Source organism: Mytilus trossulus, chromosome 12 (genome assembly GCF_036588685.1).
Source record: "Mytilus trossulus isolate FHL-02 chromosome 12, PNRI_Mtr1.1.1.hap1, whole genome shotgun sequence".
NCBI classification, from domain to species: Eukaryota; Metazoa; Mollusca; class Bivalvia; order Mytilida; family Mytilidae; genus Mytilus; species Mytilus trossulus.
Genome location: NC_086384.1, coordinates 30,670,579 through 30,692,140, shown reverse-complemented (window position 1 = coordinate 30,692,140; position 21,562 = coordinate 30,670,579). Strand labels below are relative to the sequence as shown.

General features: G+C 31.8%; 1 protein-coding gene across 1 annotated transcript; it reads left to right on the top strand.

Moving 5' to 3' along the window:
- The first annotated feature begins 4,422 nt into the window (after nt 1-4,422).
- On the top strand, nt 4,423-20,872 carry LOC134693148 (sialin-like). Its single transcript, XM_063553855.1, has 11 exons — nt 4,423-4,466; nt 4,869-5,080; nt 5,988-6,221; nt 7,942-8,029; nt 8,688-8,783; nt 11,014-11,144; nt 12,152-12,301; nt 12,768-12,900; nt 16,192-16,342; nt 19,263-19,353; nt 20,429-20,872. Exons 1-11 carry the CDS (start codon nt 4,427-4,429, stop codon nt 20,606-20,608), a joined length of 1,506 nt encoding a protein of 501 aa, XP_063409925.1. The 5' UTR covers nt 4,423-4,426; the 3' UTR covers nt 20,609-20,872.
- The last annotated feature ends 690 nt before the right edge of the window (nt 20,873-21,562 follow it).

The following is a 21,562-nucleotide window of genomic DNA, read 5'->3' as shown; positions in this document are numbered from 1 at the left end:
TTTTCCATACCATTACATCATATTTGAATCGTAACGGTGCACTGGAATTGTCTAAGCGCTTTGAAAATTGCCGTTGAAAAATTCGGGATGATAATCGTAACTCGGAAAAAAAGATAATCGTAATTATGGTATTAAAAAATGCGAAGATAATCGTAACTGGATAGTGTTTTATTGATATTGACACTAAAAACGTATATCTGATAGCTCATGATGAAATAATCACGTTTCAACATCTTATGACATATCTTTTTGTGCATATATTATTAATGGTTCTAATGAAAACAGCTACATACTATCATAAAATTGAAAGGGTGAACAAGCTTTAAGAAATTAATATTGACCTTGTTATAAGTAGATTAAAAGCTAACTAAATTTTACTAGTATGTTATATACATATACATTTTCATGGGTCTACAATCTGTCGATACCTGTAACTTGGCATTGCACAAGGTCATGTTTTTCTCTGGCTGTTTATGACGTCTTTACCCTTGATCCATTGTATGTTGGATGTATACGGATTGATTGCTTCGCCTAAGAGGCATAATTTCTTTTAGTTGTTAATGGTTTTGAGCTAACTGTCAGATAACTGCGAGTACTCTCAGATCTGTTCATTGTGTCTTTTTGTGTCGGGATGTATAAGTAACCGGCCACGTTCACTTTTATTTTTTGTCTATCTGATGATTTAAGCTTTTTTCAACTGATTTTTATAGTTCGTTATTATTTTGTACTGTTATACCAGTGTCCAAGGTTAGGGGGAGGGTTGGGATCCCGCTAACATGTTTAACCCCGCCATATTATTTATGTATGTGCCTGTACCAAGTCAGGAGCCTGTAATTCAGTGGTTGTCGTTTGTTTATGTGTTACATGTTTGTTTTTGGTTCATTTTTTTTACATAAATAAGGCCGCTAGTTTTCTTCCTTGAATTGTTTTACATTGTCTTATCGGGGCCTGGTATAGCTGACTATATGCGGTAAGGGCTTTGCTCATTGTTGAAGGCCGTACGGTGACCTATAATTGTTAATTTTGGTGTCATTTTGGTCTTTTGAGGATAGTTGTCTCATTGGCAATCATACCACATCTTCTTTTTTATATTAAAAGGTAATGCATATTGTTGTTTGTTATAAGGGCATTTTTCAATAAAAGTGTGAATTTCAGACCCCAAAAAAATAAAAATCAACTTGTCGAATTTTTATTTCTAGAGTTATTTTGAATACCTCTATTGTAGACCTGTTTGTAAATATAAAGTGCAATCTTAAATACTCTTTAAAACGATATCATTTTCATAATGTATGTACTGTTTCGCAGGGGACATTTGTCCACTACGAAACTGCTTTTAAACGCACATCATTGCATTTTAATGTCTCCTATAGACATTCTAATTTGTTTTACTTTATAAACTAGACAGATCTCACTTTTCTCCTGAATGTGAGGACCATTTATTATCGATAAATATTAGACAAAACTTCACATATGAACGTACAACTTATATTACGTAGTGGATATTTTCATGGGTGTCGAGTGGCCAAAACCGCTTGGATCGTAGTGGACAAAAAGTTTCGTAGTTGACATCAACCCTATACTATGTTGATAACATACTGAAAGTTACATCGAACTAACTCTTGCTATTTGTTTTGCACGAATAGAATTGAAAAAAAAAATCTCCAATACTTGTTTTGTAGGTGACCGTGTTGTAGTGAACATATTTACATGTTTACAATCTCCATATTGCAATTGTAACAAGAATGATTATATTCATCAAAACACGTATCAAGCTGTACACTGATTTTGTTTCATAATTTTAAAACCAGACACTGAAGGAGATTTGAACCGTTTCGAAATAGACATTAACAAAAATACGGTATCACTTTGGTCCATTTGATGTGCTCTTTTTTTAAGTGCCGTTTTTAAAACATCATTTCTTTTGTAAAATCCTTATGTTTATATATCTTGCAAACATTGAGCATAAATGTTGAATAGGTCGTCTAGGGAAATGCCTAGCCAGGAATTCATAGCTTATTAGTCCCTCTAAATATAGTATGTTTCTTTGCTTAAAAATGTTAAATCTAATTCCATGTACTGACTGCACAAACAAATACTTGTAAAGATCAAAACATTTTGTTCAAAGTGGCTGTGACAAGAAATCACGGTTTTGTAAACAAAAACGCCAATAAATCGAGAGATATATAAGTAAATTTGTCTTAAATATTAACCTGTAAGTTTCTTCATTTTTATTTTTTTCCCTTAATGTCATCAGTTAACTGTACATTTGCATTTTAATACACACAATATCATTGAAATCTGAAAGACACATTTAATTTTTTCAGTTACCATTATTCGATAAAGAAATTACGATTAGCAAACACGAAAAATTCCATAGAGTTACGATTATCATCCCGAATTTTTCAACGGCAATTTTCAAAGCGCGTAGACAATTCCAGTGCACCGTTACGATTCAAATATGATGTAATGGTATAGAAAAACCTTGCAGCTGAGTAACTATTGACATAAACATGCTACATTTAAGTAAATTGACTGTAAAGATTTTACCTGTATCTGCCGCCGCCATATTTGGATAATCGTAATTGCAGTTACTATTATCTCTTTAATACCAGTGCTAATGAGATGATCAAAGTCTTCAAATCAATTACAACCATACTTTTTTTTTATTTCAATTATCTTATGTCTAATTAAGAAGGAAATTTACAATATGTAGCCCCAGGTTATAAATTGTACTCCAGTGGCAGTCAAATAATTTGTAATTAGGGTGGTTATCCAAACAAAAGGTTTAAATCATGCATGTCATTATAAAAAAAAAATTGATCTTAAAAATTAGCTGAACTAATTTATTATTCTACTTTTTTTTTATAATTCCTTAAACATATAATTAATTATTCTAAAATATTTTTTTATAAAGAGTAAAAACATAAAAAGCTAACGTAAGTCAGTAAGTAAGCGAAATTTTTGAAAAACAATTAGTTTTGATTATTGCAATGCGATGACTTCTGTCATTTATGTTGAAAGTCAAAATTTCAAGATTTTCTAAATATTTCTTACCTTCATCAAGAGATTTGATCTAAACAAAAAAGCAGCTATTAACTTATAATTTAAAAAAAATGCTTTGAATGATGCCTTTGTAAAGATTTTAATTTCCACTATACAAATGCTGAGCAATATAATTGTGTTTCGCTCATATTATTTTTTGTTGAAATGTTGAAGTATGTAATTGACAGTAATCGAAAATTAATGTAATTGATTTTGATAAAGTAATCGATAAATTTGAATAATCGATTATTAATCGATTGCACAAAAATCCTTCATGTAATCGATTATTAATCGATTACAATTGTCAGTAATCGTGCCCATCCCTGCTTGTGGTGTCTTAGTAAAACACTCAATAAACTCATCAAATATACAAAGCTAATACCTCTTTCGTCGATTCTCTAGGCCAAAATATTTGAAAAATCAAAACTTATACAATTGTTGGAGATTTCGTTAAGGTATTGATTTGAGTGAGGATTTTAAAGAGTGAGGATTTTAAAAAATTACAATCGACAATTTTTTTAAAAGAACCTTTACATTTCTTCAAAATAGGATACAAATCGTCTGGTGAGAGCTTCCGTCTATATTTGTTAAAATGTAAACGAAACTAAATATAACAATGAGAAGATGTGGAATGATTTCCAATGAGACAACTCTTGACAAGAGACCAACTAACATAGAAGTTAATAACGATATATCACTGTACGGCCTTCAACAGTGAATAAACACCGTACCACTTCATCTTAATTATCATTATCGATCTTCTTACACACTTTTACATAACCTGCTTTTATTACATTCCTTCAATAATATATAAACATTTAAAGATCTGTATGGCAAAATTTAAAGGGGAACTTAAAATAGCAAAATCGATGCGAAAGTCAATTTAAAAACTTTACTTTGATCTTTCAATGTCTTTTAGTTGTTTTTTTTTATTTTGTTAGATTGCAGTCACATTTACTTATTTTGAACGTATTTTTTCTTCATGAAATTTTATTTCAGTATTAGGACGTCGATCCGTTATGATCAAAATATGCATGTGATGCACATGAGAAAAATTACAATTTACGTAAAACATTTTTTTTAATTGCATATTGAACATGTTGAATACATTTCTTTTAATTGTTTATCTATTATCTCAATATTCTTTTTTCCCCGTATCTATAACATTTATTACTAATCAGTCGTCAAAATATCAAAGATATATTAATGGTAGATCTGTAAATGATATATACATATACACATGTATTACATAAATTGAAAAATAAGCGAGTTGATAATAATTTTATCACATCTATACCTTTATAATTCCTCTGTTTCTAATCCCGTAAGATATGACCGTACTCTCTAGGTTACATCATGTTATCAGTCAGTGTTAAACATATCAATGGAGAAACAGGTGGAAAAGAAGGATGATGATGACAAAGGTAATTAACTTACATAATAGATATTCATATATAAATCTAAAAAGATGTGGTATGGCCATTTCCAATGAACTAGTACATATTTTTGTTTAGGAGCAAATTGAAGCCCTCCTCCGAGTGCAGTATTTTCTCGCTGTGTTGAAGAGAAATTGGTTGTTTTCGTTTTATTTTCTTCTTTTAATTGATCTGGTGCCTGTCTCTTTGATAATTTACCAATTTCCATTCTCACTTTTTTCTTCGCTTTCGATTACCCTCGGGGAAATAAAACTCCACCAATATGTACAGTGGCATCGACCCAGTTATTGTAAATAAACTCACCATAGATACCTAGACTAAAATTTTACACTTAAGTCAGACGCGCTTACACATGTACGTTAAAAAAAACATGTCTCCTTTCCTTTTCAGATGTACCCTGTTGTTGTTCACAGCGTTGGATTTTAGCGTATACTGGATTTTTCGGTTTTGTATTTGTATATGCATTACGAGTTAACTTTAGTGTTGCTATAGTATGCATGGTAAAATCTTTGAATTCGTCATCATCAGGTAACATCAGTTATATCAATGAAACATCTTCTACATGTTCTGGAAAAGCTGCCGAACGAGCAGTGTTCAATCAGGTATTCAATTGTAACGGTTCGCACAATAACATGATGTAAACGTAGACATTTGTATAAACTTCTTTAAAAACAAATGCTACAAATTGGTTCAAAGGATAATCCTGTTATTTTAAAGAGCTCGTCTCGATCTGACTCCAAGTAATTGGAGTTCCATCTTTTCTTAACGTGATTCAAAACCGAAAAATATAAATCAGTAACGCGATCTTCCGTAAGCTCATCACAAAACAACCATAAACGGTTGCAATTTCAAAACGCATTACCACAATTTGCATGCAAGATATGTTCAAACTTTTCAAATTATCATTAGACATGCAGAACAAGTGAAATTTTTGGTAAAATAATCGAAAACGTTGCTAAACAAACTGACATGAAAATATTAAAGAAAATTTGTCGGAGGAGATCTAATATTATTTTCTAATTTATTGATATCTTTACAATGCAGCACGTATACAAACAACGTATGGCAGGAAAAGAGTCTTGTATGCGTTGACTACCCCAATTTACAACATCTAACAAACGGATGATAATTAATTTTTACTCGTCTTTTATTGATTTAACGCTATCAGTCAAAGAAAGTTAGACAAACACCAATCATTCGGTAAAGAAAATAGATTTTGCCATGTCCATACAAAATCAAAACACAACACAACAGATAGTATGGATATTTAACACAATTTTCGCATTTTCCTATCCTATATATTCAGTATAACTGAAATATGATATAAAGAAGCAGATTACAATAAGAATATTGTACAATACAAAATTTTGTTTTATTTGAATCGAAATGAAAACTGTTCTTACATATGCTATGGTTTTCTTATTTTGTATGTGAAAATATATATTGGCTTGTTTAATAATAATATGTTTCAAAACGCATAGGAATTTTGATAGTTTCTGACCTTTATAGCATGCTGAATTTGAATGGGAAAAACAAATCCAGTCGACGCTCCTTGCTTCATTTTTCTATGGTTATATAGTTACTCAAATTCCTGGTGGCTACTTGTCCGACAGATTCGGTGGACGACGAGTATTTGGTACCGCCATGGCAGTAGCATGCATTTGTACACTGGTGATGCCTGCGTGCGCAAGAGTATCGGTAGTTCTGGTTTACGTTCTTCGAGTCCTGCTTGGACTAGCAACGGTAAGATGTTATACACTATCAAAATAAACTTTATAATATTGTATTCAATACTTTGATTTTGAATCTCATTTTGATATTATCTATAATTCAAATTAACACGATATGTGGTATAATTGTGAATTAGAGATAAAAATGTTCACAATTGTTAAATGCCCTTAGACGACCTAAACCCATACAGTACATGTATATCAAGTTGTAAAAGGTCTTGCTTTGACAAAATTGTGAACTAACTTGAAATAGAAAATCTTCTTCCTTAATTTTGTTTATAGCAATAAACGAAGAACAAATATGACAGACTGCAAACGACAACAACCAATCAACTAATGACCTATAGTCTTTTTTAAACTCTTTTGTTTTGTAAAAAAAGGTTTTGATTTTTTCTGATTTATAAAAAAAAAAATTGGTAAAAAAAGGTTTTGATTTTTTCTGATTTATAAAAATGTCCACTGTTTTTAAGATATAATGATAATGATATTACTTCGCTGATACGTTGCAAACATAAATCAATCATTTACTGTTTCATCTTAAGAGCGAAGTACCATTAAAACCAGTTTAAAAATGACCTGATTATCAAACTCATTACCATTATCAATAAAGGGTTTACCAGTTGTAATTGCTCATCAATGACAGATACAGGTACATGCATTCTGCCACGCCATTTTGATTTTCATATATCATTATGTCTATTTTTCATTGACAATAGAGACTTGCTGAACTTCACCGTTAGAACAAACACTGAAAATTACATTTCATATATACTTATTTTAAAATACTTTCAGTGGTATATTTAATTACAGTAAGCGTTCTGGATAGATAATGTCTTTGACCAACCGCACTAAATTATAGTAGAATAGAACAAACGTCATACCAGTATGGAAGAAAGCTACAACAGACAAACGAGAATCAACCTAAAAATCGCAGGCTTCCAGCAAATTGAGCGAGGTCAAATATATTTGTGCGCGCTCAACATTTCTGTAAACCCGACTTATTGACATAACCGCACAAGAACAAACAGTAAAAATATATTAGAAGGGGCTTATCACATCAGCAAAAAACTAAAAACTTACAACTACAAAAAAAACCAATTAACACATAGTACAGAACTAAGAGTAATTGTAGTTACTGTAAACTAGGATACATAAAAGAGGGACGAAAGACACCAAAGGGACAGTCAAACTCGTAAATCTAAAACAAACTGACAACGCCATGGCTAAAAATTAAAAAGACAAACAGAAAAACAATAGTACACATGACACAACATAGAAAACTAAAGAATAAACAACACGAACCCCACCAAAAACTAGGGGTGATCTCAGGTGCTCCGGAAGGGTAAGCAGATTCTGCTCCACATGCGGCACCCGTCGTGTTGCTTATGTGATTACAAATCCGGTAAATAGTCTAATTCGGTAGGTCAAATTCATGAAAGGGAAGGGGATTGTAGTTACGACGTAAGGAACATATCCGATATCATTTGTGAAACGGTTATTCCATAACAGTCAACCAACTCGTGATGGCGTCCGTAAAATTTACGAAGGGATGATTTCAACTTCACCATTTGGAACTCTTGGTTTAATAGCTTCCTTGTGAGCAGTAACCCTCTATCAAGAAAATCATGATAGGAAATGCAAGCACGGGAATATCGTATCAATTGGGAGATATATACATAACTTAGGTATTCGTCGCAACAATAAACTAATAATTGTGTCAATTTAATTTTCAGGGAGTTTCTTTCCCATCAATGCAATCTATGTGGGGACGTTGGGCACCTCCTTTGGAGCGAAGCAGACTCGTTACTGTTTCTTACCTTGGTATGTAAAGACTTTTTACTCGGATACCTAGTTTACCCTTTAATCCCTTTAGTCCATTTCATGCTCCTCAACTTCGTATTTTATTAAGCCTTCTTAACTATTTTGGATTCGATTTTCAAATATCAGACATAAACAATCATTTCTGGCTATATGTAACCAAAATGTCTTCTTGTGCAAACCATCACCAGAACAAAACTGTAACTATAAAATCCTCCATGGTTAAAACTATGATGGCTTTGATGAAGAGAAGAGTTAATCTTCTGTAATCATTTAAACCAGGAATAACATTTCAAGGCCATGACACACATATCGATTTTTGCGCACCTTTATCAACAATAGACTTAGTCTATTTGCTTATTTAATCATGGATTCGATTTTCAAATATCAGATATAAATAATCATTTCAAAGATATGTTTTTGGCTATATGTAATCAAAATGTCTTATTGGGTAAACCTTCATAAGAACAAAACTGTTACTATAAAATCCTCTATGGTTAAACAATTATGGCTTTGATAATGAGAAGGGTTAATCTTCTATAATCATTAAAACCAGGAATAACATTTCAAAGTCATGACACACATATCAATTTTTGCTCATCTTTGTCACTAATAGACTTAGTCTATTTGCTTAATATTTAATGCTTGCACTTTCTTCCAGGGACAATGTTTGGTAGCGTAGGGACATTTGCTTCCTCTGGGTATTTATGTGAATATGGCTTTGACAATGGATGGGGTTCTATATTTTATATTACTGGTAAGTAGCACAGAATTGTGCATTTTTTATGATGATTTGTAATAAAACTTCAATTGAGTGCAACAGTAATGTCTATATTTGTTTAAACTTCCACGTAGGCTTTCTAATCCGATTTATTTTTTATAATAAAATTGCGAATGTAAATGGTGAATGTGTCAAAGAGACAACAACCCGACCATAGAACATACAACAACAGAAGGTCTTCAATGCAGCGAGAAATTCCTGCACCCGGAGGCGTCCTTCGGCTGACCCCTAAACAAATACATGTACTTGTTCAGTGACAATTAACGCCATACTAAACTCGAAATTGTACACAAGAAATAAATAAAGGCAACAGTAGTATACCGCTGTTCAAAACTCATCAATCCATGGACAAAAAACTAAATCGGGGTAACAAACTAAAACCGAGGGAAACGCATTAAATATAAAAGGAGAACAACGACATAGCACTGAAATGTAACACACACAGAAACGGACCGAGCATCAGACAAAATCCAACGAGAATAACAAATATAACATCAAAACCAAATACATAAATTTGGGATAGACAAGTACCGTGACACGTCTTATCGCAATGTGATTTTACACTAAAAAATAAGAGAAAACAAACGACGCAACGTTCAAATGTCACACACACACAAAAACGGACTATAATATAACAATGGCCATATTCCTGACTTGGTACAGGGCATTTTTAAAAAATAAACCATCAATCAAAAATAATACAAGACTAACAAAGGCTCCTGACCTGAGACAGGCATAAAAATGCGGCGGGGTTAAACATGTTGATGAGATCTCAACCCTCCCCCTATAACTCTAGCCCATGTAAAAAAGTAAACACATAAAATACGCACATTAAAATACAGTTCAAGAGAATTTCGAGTTTGATGTCAAAAGATGTAACCAAAGAAAATAAACAAAATGACAATAATACATAAATAAAAACAGACTACTATGACATGCCAGCTCCAGACCTCAATTAAACTGATTGAAAGATTATGTCTTCATCATATGAATATCAGGTACACTCCTTCCCGTTAGGGGTTTAGTATCATCTATCATAGCATATATGAGAAGACCATAACTATCGTGTCATGCCAACATTTTCAAATAAATGTGTTTAGTTCCGATGCAAAGACCCTATAAGTAAATCAATATTAACGCCAAAATATGCAATCTTTAATGACGTGACAACAGTATCGTAACTATATCCCTTCTTATCTCTACATTTTTAATCGTGTGATATTTTTTGTAAATTGGCATTATACGTACTGTCTCATTGATTGTACAATACACATTCATTATGAATGTATTAAGATTGTATGTGTAACACATCTTTACGCCTGTTTAATTGTTTATTAAAAATGTCCAAGAATCTAGACTATGTAACGCCACTATACGTCATGTTTTCTTATATCCAACATATAGTGTTCGTAGTTTTGAATTGGAATTATTGAAACTAACCATAATGTTTTCTGAAAATAACTTCTATCATCATATTAAACTGAAATTAGTACAAAACAGTTCATTGGTCGGATACATCTATCTTGAACAATATGCATGTATACCTTTAAATACGCAAATATTTTATGTGCTATCATATAAAGATATAAACCTCAATAGCAGGCTTCAAACGCAGCCAAGACACATTTAACAACACAATAATTCATTGATGTGATAAGCAAATAAAAAAAAGATGTGGTATGAGTGCCAACGAGAAAACTCTCCACAAGAGGCTAAAGTGACACAGCAATTAACAACAATAGGTCACCATACAGCTTTCAACAATTAGCAAAGTCCCTACCGCATAGTCAGCTATAAATTGCACCGAAATGACAATATAAAATAATTTAAACGAGAAAAGTAATGGCCCACTGTATACATGTTCGTCACCTTCATATTACTTAGATTTATACTAGCAAATATTGGTCTGAGATAGTCAAATTACTTTCCTTTTATTTCTATATTATCAGGTTCTGAAACCAAATGCATATGGACGAACTGATGTAAATCTAAAGTAGAGTCATGAAAACAAGCCAATTTACAAATTATTAATTAATTGTGAATAAAAGTATAATAAAAATACCGAATTCCTTGGACAATACGAAGCGGAATGTCCTTAAGCGAATGACAAAATCAAAAGCTAAACTATTGTTTAAATGTTTCAATCTACATGCATGTGCAGCTTTAAATTCGTATAAGGTTCCAGATGTAAATATTTTAATAATAGGTGGTTTAGCATGCATATGGGTTGTTGTATGGTTTATACTTGTCCGCGATACACCATCAGACCATCCCTGGATCAGTGAAGCAGAACGAGATTATATAAATAACAGCATTGAATATGACAACACCAAGCGGGTATGTGTTTGATAAAGGAAACAATACGTAGTATACAGCTGTTCAAAAGTCAACTGAGAGAAAAGAAAACAGGGTTACAAACTTAAACCGAGGGAAATCCATCAGCTAAAAGATAAAAAATTAAAAACCACAAACATTTAACTGCAACAACAAAAAAAGCGCCCACATACATAGAAGCGGACTATTGGATAACAACTGCCATACATCCATATTTCAATTTTGCTGCAAAACATGTTAACCAAATAGTGGATTGAACTGGATTGATAGCTAGCCAAACATCCCGCTTATATGACAATTTAGAAATGTCGCTAAATTGACAGGAACAGCGATACAGTACAAACAAACAAACAAAAGAACGCTCAGAACAGAGAAACGCATCAATTATTGATATTTTAGTTCTTAAGTAACATGTAAACCGCAGAATAGCAACGTACAGCTTTAATTAACTCCACAAACAGCGACGTATTTTTTATGACGTTTATCTTTTTTCTATTATTTGGTTCATTACAGTTTCTCGTTTCTCGTTTTTTTATATATAAACATATAAATGAGACCGTTGGTTTCGGTTTGAATGGTTTTACACTAGTAGTTTGTGGGCCCTTGATAGCTTGTTGTTCGGTGGCAGCCTATGATCCATGTTGAAGACTGTACCTTGACCTATAGTGGTTTACCTTTATAAATTTCGACTTGGATGGAAAGATTTCTCATTGGCACTCATACCACATCTTTCTATATTTATCAAACGAAGAAGAATAAATACATATAACATCGTAATCAAAAGCCTATAGATCAGAGACTGACAGACCAAAATTAAACATGTATTTGTGGTATTATTCTGTCGCAACCGGTGTTAATGATGAATTAAGCTTTCATAATTAAACATAGCTACAAGTCCAAGAGTCGACCTATAATCCCTTTCGTATCTCTTGCCTCTCTATTATAGCTAATATGTTTTCCCTAATTCATTGTGTTCAAAACTGAATAATAATCCATTACTTTTATTTAAGTCATCAACAGTTCCATGGGTTGAAATAGCCAAGTCACCGGCCGTGATGGCCTGTATTACTGCTCATGTCTGTAATAACTGGATTAATTATACTCTCTTAACAAGTTTGCCCGCATTTATGAAAGCAGTCCTGAAGTTTAACATCAAAAGTGTAAGTTTTGGCTTTATGTCATGTGTATGTCGACATAGGCTAATTGTATTTTTATATTAAAATGTTTTGTTATTTATTTTTGTTCGCATGCACTTTATCATGAAAGGGATAAGAATTAAGATACAAGAACATCGGACTACACCAGGGCAAATTCACTGTGATTGCACAACACGAACCAAACTGAAACTGAAGTGAACACGTGGTTGACCACTGATACTATATAAAGGGCTGAAAAATAGCCGACAGTGTTGACGAATTATCAGGATATTCAATTTCAAATTAAGAATTGCAATTTTTACCAGTTTAAATCCATATTATCCTGTATGAGTCCAAGTACCAAGGCAGGAATATGACAGTCGTTTGATGTGTTTGAACATTTGATTTTTCCATTTGATAAGGACTTTATTTTTTTAATTTTCCTCGGTTATTTATGTTTTTGTTATTTCACTTGTTCGTATTTTTATAGAATGGAGTGTTATCTGCTGTACCATACATGTGTCAAGCTGTGTCAGGGTTTGGAGTAGGCCAAATTGCCGATCTCATTCGTTCTAAACAATTATTATCCACTACAGGGACAAGACGCTTATGGAACACAATAGGTGACTATAGTATCGATTACTTAATATTTTTCAAATCAAAGTACAACGTTACCCTAAAAAAACATGAACTTAAAAACTCTCAATGTTCAGTTATTATTGTCTTTTTAAAAATTAAATGGTATTGAATGTACTATTAAACCTTTTCAATATCTCTCGACACCGACTAATGACACCTACAGTTTACAGGTAAAATTGATGGGTCGTCTCAAAGACAAAAAAACATCACGATTCTCATTGCGTTACATATTGGATTGGCGGTTATATACTGAGTTAACTATATAGCTTCTGAATATATATTAACCAAATAAATAAATAAATATATATCTCTATCATATAATCTTCTTATTTTGTATGTATTTAGAAATAATTTCATGTTAAATTGATAAAAAAAAATATACTGCAATAATTATGCATCTCTTCAATTTAATGATTATGTGATTTTTCACCAAATATTTGCCGCATTCTAGTAACGATCAATTTGTTGGTGTAATAGGTTTTATGAAATATTTCAAAATTAGTAAAACAAATTACTTTCAAGACTGTCCGTCCGTCCGTCCGTATCACACTTGTGAACACGACCAACTTGGTGTTTTTTTCACCGATCTTTACCTTAGTTGATTTACATATTCAATTTCTGGAGCGAAAATCACATACTGATTGTTAAAGTGGAAGGAAAATGTCACATCCAATTTTCATCGATGGACTTCTCCGCTTCAAGATATCTTAGAGTTGATGTTTTTCCTTGATGAATTTAAAAAAAAATATGACTTCTCGTTTCAATGTTACAACGTATAAGAAATGCATTTTTTTTGGTAAATAGTTGCGTATGGAATTAAATTTATATTTTAAGTTGTTGGTTTATACTACAGAGTTTGTTTAAAACATTTCAAACTCTTTTTGGACAAGGAAACAACATACCTTGTCCCTTCGTCGTAGTGTCCTTCCCCCGTTCCTGAAAATGACCTTTTGGTTCTTACAAGAAGTTGATAAAATTGTGTTGATTTTTTTTAATACACTGCCATTGCTATATTTTGTTTTGTTTTCATTGGGTCAATATTTTTTCTCTATGTTAAATTCCGGTATAAAGTTTCGGTTATAGAATAAAAAAGAAAAATGTGCCAAAGAGACAACAACCCGACCATAGAGCAGACAACAGCAAAAGGTCAACAACTGGTCTTAAATTCAGCGAGAAATTCCCGCACCCGGGGGTGTCCTTCAGCTAGCTCCTAAACAAATATATATACTAGTTCAGTGATAATGAACGACATACTTAACTCCAATTTGTACACAAGAAACTAAAAATAAAAATCATACAAGACCAGAGGTTCCTGACTTTATTTCTGACTAAATATTCACTAAAATAAAACATGCTATGTTCTTTTCTTTTTTCCAAATTCTAACAGGACAGCTAGAAGCTCAACGTCTTAAAACATGAAATGTGACTTAGATAAATTAAAAAATCCATGTCATTTGGACTCTGTAGGAAAGTTGTATCATTGTCAATGAAAGCAATAAAATTCTTAAGGGTTCCGCGGAACCCAGTGTCTCGCCTACTTATGATGCTTATCACAGGCTCAACAAAAGAGGAATAAAATCAATAAAAATATTCCTCTTGATACTATCTTATGTTTCTAAGAAGCTTCTGTCCAAGTTTGGTAAAAATACAGTATGTTTTAAAAACTTTAACTGCAGACTGTCTGTAATGTAAACTGGAAGAAAAACTAAGTCCATTTATAGGTAAAATACAGATACACAGGTACAAAATTTTAACAAAATTGTCTTATAGATACTAGCTTTTGATCATAAATAAGCTTCTGTCCAAATTGGTACAGGTCCAAAATAGTATAAGAAAGTTATTAAAATTTTAAAAACTTTAACCACAGAGTGAATGCGTTGTTTCCTAGCAGAAAATCTAAGTCCATTTAAAAGTAAAATGCACAAATAAATGGATTTATTTGTTAACAAAATTTACTTCTGGATACTATGTTATGATCATAAACAAGCTTTTGTCTAAGTTTGGTTCAAACCCAGGATGGTTTAAGAAAGTTATTAAAATTTCAAAAACTTTAACCACAGAGTGAATGTAATGTTTCCTGGCAGAAAAACTAAGTCCATTTTAAAGTAAAATATGTAAAAAAAGGAATTTTATTTTTCCAAAATTTCCTTCTGGATACTATCTTATGATCATAAACAAGCTTCTGTCCAAGTTTGGTACAAATACAGTATAGTTTAAGAAAGTTATTAAAATTTCAAAAACTTTAACCACAGAGTGAATGTAATGTTTCCTGGCAGAAAAACTAAGTCCATTTATAAGTAAAATACAGAAAAAATGGAATTTTATTTTTACAAAATTTACTTCTGCATACTATCTTATGAACATAAAAAAGCTTCTGTCCAAGTTTGGTAGAAATCCAGTTTAGTTTAAGAAAGTTATTAAAATTTCAAAAACTTTAACCACAGAGTGAATATTTGTGGACGACGCCGACGACGACGCCGACGCCGACGGAATGTAGGATCGCTATGTCTCGCTTTTTCGACTAAAGTCGAAGGCTCGACAAAAATCAATAATGATCTCCCTTTTTGAGACGACCCCTCACATTTTACCTGTCGTAGTCGTTCTCAACTGTAGGTATCGAGAGATATTGAAAAGGTCTATTAGTTCATTAACAGACCAAGCTACAGACATGACAAAGTGATAAAATGTCCCCTTGTATTAGTCAATCAAAAATCTGAAATTTTAATAGTAAAAAATAATAATATTTAAATATCGCGATTTACAAATCTATATATATTTCTTATTGCTTATAGATATTGGAAGATGTGGTGTGAGTGCCAATGAAACAACTCTCCATCCAATATAATACATGTAATTTGTTACTATAGATATGCTTTAAACATTCATGGCAAAAAATTTGAATAAAACTTATTGCGATATGGATGTTAAACACAGTGAAAGAGTTTAAAATAAAAATAAAAACTACTGTTTAAGTGATATTTTTTCAGATCATGTGCATGGCAGTCGTATTAAACTATTATTCGAGATGCAAAACAATCATTTATGTTTGCATTGCAGTCCGACCCAAAAAAATATGGCCAGTTTATATAGTGAGAAGATAAAGAATATCTCACATCATATTCATTTATGGATACACAAAACTAAATTCTGGAATGTTCAAAGGATTTTCTTTTCATTTTATACGTTAAGAATTACTCTTCACAAATGTTTATTACATGATTATGTTCTTTTGTCTTTTATAATGATATAGTGCAAATAAATGCTTCTTTCTTCAGCGTTTATCGGAGCAGGCGCCTTTTTAATTGGCACAGGATTTGTGTCATGTGATCAGCGTAATATAGCCGTTGCATTTCTCTCGATAGCTGTTATGTTTACCGGATTTAGTAGAGCAGGATACGTCGTTAACCATGTAGACTTTGGCCCAAAGTAAGTTCAATTCTGTATAGTCCATTCAATCAAGCATACAGTTGACCCTAACCTGAAAGTAATTGCAAGAGAAGATTTTTAATTTTTTATCCTAAGCATTATACCCCAAATATACACAGAAAAAAGTGCCATAAAACCTAACTTAAAGAAGCCTAAAAAATTGCCATTTCAATGGAAATTTGCATTGAAAAGGGAGATAACTCTTGCAAAAAAAGGCAGAAATATCAATAAAAATGATAAAAAAAATATAACTTGACCCCTTCTATTCATCAGAATGTATTTATTCTTGATTTTGTAGCGGTCTTTACAGTAAAACAAGCAACTCTAAAGGTGTTTTCATATATTTTATCAAGCTATAATCTAGATTTCATAATTCATTACTTGACCATTTAATGAATTTTCAAGAGAGGGACGAAATACACCAAAGGGACAGTCAAACTCATAAAACTTAAACAAACTGACAACGCCATGGCTAAAAATGAAAAAGACAAAAAGACAAACAATAGTACACATTACAAAACATAGAAAAGCAAAGAATAAACAACACGAACCCCATCAAAAACTAGGGGTGATCTCAGGTGCTCCGGAAGGGTAAGCATATCCTGCTCCACATGTGGCACCCATCGTGTTGTTTATGTGATATCAAATCTGGTAAATGGTCTAATTCGGTAGGTCACATTCATGAAAGGGAAGAGGATTGTAGTTACGACGTAAGGAACATATCCGATATCATTTGTATAACGGTTATTCCATAACGGTCAACCAACTCTTGATGGCTTCCGTAAAATTTACGAAGGGATGATTTTAGCTTTACCATTTGAAACTCTTGGTTTAATAGCTTCCTTGTGAGTGTACATGTCAATGTAAAGAATCTCAAATTTAATGAAAATAATTAAGCCTGTACTTTTCTTTTTGGGGTTTCAAGTTTCTTTAGATAAGTAAGATGCTGAAAAAAATAAGATACAGATATAAACGATACCAAATTTTCACATTATTTTTTTCAAACTGATCACAAAGCTTCGAAGGCGTAGGTCAAGTAAGACCCCCAAAATATTGCAGTTTTACAAAATTGTTAAACTGTCAATTTTAATTTTTCAATAAACAGTACAATGCTTCTGCTACATATAAATATGGGCTGTTTTTTACAATAAAATGCACATATATCGTGTACTAGAATCATTAAGTCTTTCTAAATTACTAAAATCTTCACAATTCTTGCATTTTAGTAAAATTTTAAACGGTTTCCGTGTTCATTCTAAATATCGAATTTTTAGTTATTTGATGATAATACATAACATATATAAATGTTGGGGATGAACACGGATGCGGCCACATTTATTTTTGACAAAAACTATCTGAAAAGTTACATTTTTTTGGCATTTTTAGTAGATTGTTCATATTTGAGCTTGTGTCGGATCGTGTTTAATGACTAAATTAGTTAAATTTTTCGCATAAATTGATTTTAGTTAAATGATAGACCCTTTAGTGATTAAAAAGTGGTCAAAATCTTTCGTCACATGTACCTGAAATTTGGGGCAAAAATTGGTCCTTACCAGACTAACTCTGCAATTTCTCAAAAGAAAAATGCAAAAAAAACCAAAAAAAAACTACCCATAACACTTCGATTTTGTACACTTTATGAGCAGAAGATCATGTAATTTAGTCAAATACAAACTTATAACCCCATCAAAGTATCATACTTTACATAACTTTCTTGGGAATTATATTAAGCATGTTTAAGGGCATTATGCTATAGATTATGACTAAAACATTTTCTTTAGCAATTAGTTTGAGGTTAAATCTTAGTTTGACTGGACTAATAAGAAAACATAATCATACTACGATTATTTGACGTCATTGTATGTGTAAACTATAAATATCCACAAAAGGGTACACAATTATGAGGATCAAAAACACACTATTTATACATAATAACTTTCTCAAAAGATAATGCTTTATAATAACTATTTTTTGTCTGCATGAGAACACTATTTATATGAACGGAGAATTTGTCCATAGGGCAAATATGATGCATATATACATGTATATCGTAAAGAAACATAACTCAAAAACAGTCCCAGAACTTGATCTGTGTTTTGTGGTTATAAGCATTGTGCATAAGTTCCCTAGTAATTAGTTATTAAAGTTAACAGAATAATAATGTAATACGCCAGACGCATTAATCGTCTGCATAAGACTCATCAGTGACGCTAAAATCTAAATAGTTATTAAGCTTAACAAGTACAAAGTTGAAGAGCATTACGAACATGAAATTCGAAAAAGTTGTGGCTAATACGGCTACGGTAATCTATGTCTAGGATAAGAAAATCCATAGTTTTTTTCAAAATATTTAAAGTTAGTCAAGAGCAAACAATTGGTTTAGGCAAATTAAAGTAGGAGGACGGAAACAAATGTTGGGACAAGCTAAAGGACGTACAGATGGCCAAGGGTACCACTTAATGACTTTACACCTCTTCAACAATTTGGTATGCCAATATTTTAGGTGGACAAAGTTTATCAATGATATAAACTAAACTTGTGCATATCAATCTTAAATAATTCATCGTAAAATTATTTCTAAAGGGAAGACAAAATAATTGATCGTCAGGATAAACAATCAAAAAAAGAGCCCTGAGGGAAACGATGACTAAAGTATTTATAAAATTATAAGTGGTCAAAAATATGTTTATGTTTATGTCAATGACTGCCTCACAGACTTTTTTTAATTCATTGCACATTTTCAAGTGGTTGGCGTAGTATATCACTGCTCAAACGACTTTGGTACAAATCAATTTCCTTTGCAAAAGCTTTTAGATATCAATTACTCCTGTTGTATGGATGTTAGATGCATATCCCTTTAGTTTATACATGTATAATAAAATCTCTCAATTTTTCAGTTAAATGTAATTATCTTATTTAGATATGCTGGAGTCTTGTATGGTATAACTAATACTTTTGCCACTGTCCCTGGTATGGTAGCCCCTATAGTAGCAGGAGCCTTGACACCTAATGTAAGTATCTTATCTCCAAATAAGTCACATCTGTATAGTAAACAAAATTTATTATTTCTTATGCAGCAAAAATACTGCAATCTGATTGGTTGACTACCCCGGTGTAAATAACACCCCACCCTGGTTCACCCGGGGATAAACAAAATTTTGCCAAAAAATTTAAAATATAAAATTTGGCCAAAATAAAGAAAAAAACATAAAATTGAGAAAATGAATAATAATGAGACAATGCTAAATTTAATTATTTTTTTTTTAATTCTCTTTTTTTTTTGTAAACTCATAAAAACACAAAAAAATTCTGAATTTTTCCAAAAATATAAAGTAAAAACGTATTTGAAAATGAGTAAAGGAATTGTTCATAAGAAATAAATTCATTATCTTGGTGTTATCAGGGGTGTACGGAATTTTACACTTTTGTTGAAAATTCATACACCAATTCGACTGCGCCTCAGGGTGTATGAATTTTTAATAACGATGCAAAATTCTGTACACCCCTGATTACACTAATTAGATAACTAATAATACAATACTATTTTTTTCTTGAATCAGATAGTTATCAACTGTTTTACTTGGATCATTGTAATACATTTGGTCAAGTGTTGTTTGAATATGAAAAGTGCTGTCTTGTTATTTAAACCTAAACCTAAATTTGAATAACCGCTGAAAATTGAAAACATTTTTACTAAAGCGAAAGTTATATTGCAAAGAGACAATCATACGTCAATAGATATTGAACAATGCAGAGGCAAAAAGAGTTAAATGTCTCAACATAGATAACGATGAGGATATGAAATGACTTTTTCCTAAAAACTAAAGATTTTCTTATCCCAGGAATAGATTACCTTAGCCATATTTGGCACATTGTTTTAGATTTTGGATCATCAATGCTCTTCAACTTTGTTCTTGTTAGGCTTTATAACTATTTTGATCTGAGCGTCACTAATTACTCTTATGTGGACGAAACGCGCGTCGACGTATTAAATTACAATCCTAGTACCTTTGATCTGTTGATTACTTTTCACATCATTACAACATGTATATGTTTTTAATCATTTTATATCTGTATAATATGCAGGATACCCAAGAAGAGTGGAGGAACGTGTTTTATGTTTGTGCAGCTTTCTGTGTAGTTGGAGTTGTGGTATTTGGATTTTTCTCAAGTGGCGAGATTCAGGAATGGGCGAAGGATCGCGAAGAAATAATTGTTGAAAAGCCAGCAATTGACACAGATACAAATACAATTATGATGAAATGATGTAGATTAGCTGAACATTTTAAGCAGGATCATTATATCAAAAACCGCTTAAAATTATAGCGATTAGTTGATTTACAGTTTTAATATTAAAAGAAATAAAGATGGATATGTCCAAAATACTTGGATGCAAACTCATAAAGTATTATCAGAAGAAAACAAATTCGTTCAGGGTTTTCTAGCCCTTATAAAGACATAAAATCTTGAAGGTCAAGGCAACGTCATCCTAACAATGAAATTGATAATAAATCTGAACTGTGTCTTTTATATTAGTCTTTCTATATTTGTTTTTATTTCTAGAAAACGTCGGAAACCGTAAACGAAATGTTCTAATGGAATTTCGAGGTAAAGTTTTATCAAGTTTAACCCAATACTTTGAAAAGAAAAGATTTTTTTGAAGTTTACGACGTAAAAAGTATTACAATAATAATATATAACTGCCAAAGAGATAACTATCCACAAAAGTTTATATTGATAGGACTAACGGCCTTCTTCAATTTGTAAATTCATATCGTTTAGTCGGCTTCATAAGTCCCTTAAATGAATAATGCGAAGCAATTCAAATAAGAAAACTAAGGACAGTTTAGAAATTTTCCTAGTGGGATATTTGTTTTATGAAGTGTGTCTGAAGAATTGTTCAATCTACACACATAATTGTTCTGGCAAAAAAATAAGGTAAGAAGGAATGATTGGCGTCCTCAAATATGTTTAACCCGCCGCATTATGTTCCTCTTCAAAATCAAGGGCCTGTTAACACTAAAATTGAACAGAACAGGATTGGGGTTTACAAGTAAGGTAATATTCTCGGTAATACGGTAACAATGGATAACAAATACAATAAAATCGACTTTTTGTTTTGTTTGGAACTTGTATAGCTACATGTACGATTTATGTGTTGTTTATTGATGCAGACGGACTCTATAGTCATTGACGGGGAGTCGTCGTATTGATAAAAGT

Bases quoted from the DNA above. Each gene is read 5' to 3' on its own strand.
- LOC134693148 (XM_063553855.1), top strand. From the start codon at position 4,427: ATGGAGAAACAGGTGGAAAAGAAGGATGATGATGACAAAG. The intron at 6,222-7,941 runs GTAAGATGTTAT...TTTAATTTTCAG, and splicing joins TCCTGCTTGGACTAGCAACG to GGAGTTTCTTTCCCATCAAT. The intron at 16,343-19,262 runs GTAAGTTCAATT...TATCTTATTTAG, and splicing joins CATGTAGACTTTGGCCCAAA to ATATGCTGGAGTCTTGTATG.